Genomic DNA, 1,914 nt, shown 5'->3' on the forward strand with positions numbered 1-1,914 from the left:
GGTGGTTTTGAACCTGCCAGCTCTGGTGTAGTGGCTGGCACCCTAGCCGCTGAGCTACAGGTGCCGAACCCCCAGTTACTCTTTTATGTCCTCCTTCTAGTCCCAAGTACTATCATCTAACAGTCTTTAAACACTTTTCTCACCTGCATTGTTTCCTAAAATATCACAATCTCTTTAGCCTTTCCCTGAATACTGTATGTCTGACTATATAACCAGGATTTCCTTCTCTACCTCTCTGTTCCCTCAGATCCCTCTTCAGGGATTTTTCAGGCAGATACTCAATATGGAGGGGGTAGTATAAGTAGACTTCTCCTTTCTCACCAGAATTTTTCCAGCCCAAGCATCTACATGAATCCTGGGCTATATGCACTCAACAGGCATGTCCTTTCTCTGCCCAGGTCTATTCAGGGGAGACTGGGCCTCCTGGGCAAGATTTGAGTGACCCAAATTGAATTGACTAGATTTGCATGACGGTGGCATTAGCCCTCTCCCCTAGAATGGGTCATAGCCAAAGAATCCTCGAGTCTCTGTCTGCACCTCCTTCTATGCCCCTCACCTTGGCCACCAGTTGCTCCCGGTCCTCTTCTTTCCCCACTTGGCACACAGTACCCATCACACTCAGCCCCTCCCTCTGGAGCATGGCCACAGCCTGGTCCACGTTCTGCTGCTTCCGGCTACTGACCACCACATGGGCCCCATCCTGGGCCAGGCGCCGAGCAATGGCAAAGCCAATCCTTGGAACAGAAGTGTAGAAGATGTGACAATTCAGCCTTAGACTAAGCCCTTTCTTGCCGCATTTCTCATCCTGAGGCACCAAATGAATTCTCTCCACTAACCCAGAACAGTTAACCTCATGCCCTACTTATGGCAGAAGTAAAGGGAATCCCTCAGTTTGCAGGTGTATATTTATTGAATCTCCTACGTCCACACTAGATCTTTTTGGCCTTACCTTCTACTAGATCTACTACTGTGACAAACTGTTCTTGGGTCATTGAGGATTTGGTTTGCTTTGCAACCTTAATGTTCCCTGTCCTGGCCTGTGAAACCACTGAATGCTCACAGGCATGCAACTTGGAAGTATGGGGCATTGACCTATATAGAGAGAGCAACTCTGGACCGGTTGAGGAGGGTGAAATGGAAGAATTCTCTCTGTTTTCTTCTGAAGGATGCCTCTGAGATACATTTCAGGTTTTCTAGAGGAGTTGCGGAACTCATCACCCAGTGGCCTATAGTGGGACCAACATTATAGGACAACCTGCACCAGTTTTGTTTCCTTTCCTAATTTCCTTTCCTGCTCCTTATTGTTTTTCCTTAGGATCACATTCTCAAAAAACTACTAGCACTTGAGCTTAGTAGACTTTACTTTGTGGGGATGAACTCAGTTTACAAATTCCCAAAGAGTTGTTCTTACCCATTAGTGGATCCTGTGATCACAGCAACTTTGTTGGCTAGTTTGAGCCTATCCTTGGTGCCACTGCTGGCACTTCTCATGGAGAATGAAACCACAGGGAACAGGAGGTTCCTCCAATTCCTGGTCAAGAACCTCAACATTGTGGTTTCTGTTTGATCTTCCTCTTGGTGAGCTCGTTCCAGGGAGGAAGGCCTCTAGAAAGACAGTTACAATTCCAACAAGCAGTTCTTGCAAGCAGGGAGATGATCATTTCCTTTGTTGAATTAGAATTGAGCTGATATGAGAATCTCTCTTGGAGCTCAGCCTAGACACTGCTTTTCTAGTTCTTCTCATGGTTTTAGAAACATAGAATTTTCTATATTAAATCTCTTCTTTTTAACCTAACTAAAGTGGTTTTTATTATCTGGAATTCAACTCCTGACATGTATACATATAGTTTCAATAAATATTTATTTTTTGAGAATGCCTAGAATAATGTACCTATACTTCACAGGTTTGTTCTG

At 44.9% G+C, this 1,914-nt stretch overlaps 1 protein-coding gene across 1 annotated transcript in view; it reads right to left on the minus strand.

Moving 5' to 3' along the window:
* Positions 1–1,551, minus strand: part of LOC100956765 (dehydrogenase/reductase SDR family member 2, mitochondrial-like) — a 7,600-nt gene extending 6,049 nt beyond the window's left edge. The window contains exons 1-2 of the mRNA XM_012812849.1: positions 1,412–1,551; positions 557–734 (exon numbers count right to left, since the gene is read on the minus strand). Of these exons, the coding sequence (XP_012668303.1) occupies positions 557–734; positions 1,412–1,551 (318 nt within the window). The remainder of the gene's footprint in view (positions 1–556; positions 735–1,411) is intronic.
* Between the last annotated feature and the right edge of the window lie 363 nt (positions 1,552–1,914).

Source organism: Otolemur garnettii, unplaced genomic scaffold, assembly GCF_000181295.1.
Source record: "Otolemur garnettii isolate 467f Iridium unplaced genomic scaffold, OtoGar3 scaffold00225, whole genome shotgun sequence".
In the NCBI taxonomy this organism is placed as follows: domain Eukaryota; kingdom Metazoa; phylum Chordata; class Mammalia; order Primates; family Galagidae; genus Otolemur; species Otolemur garnettii.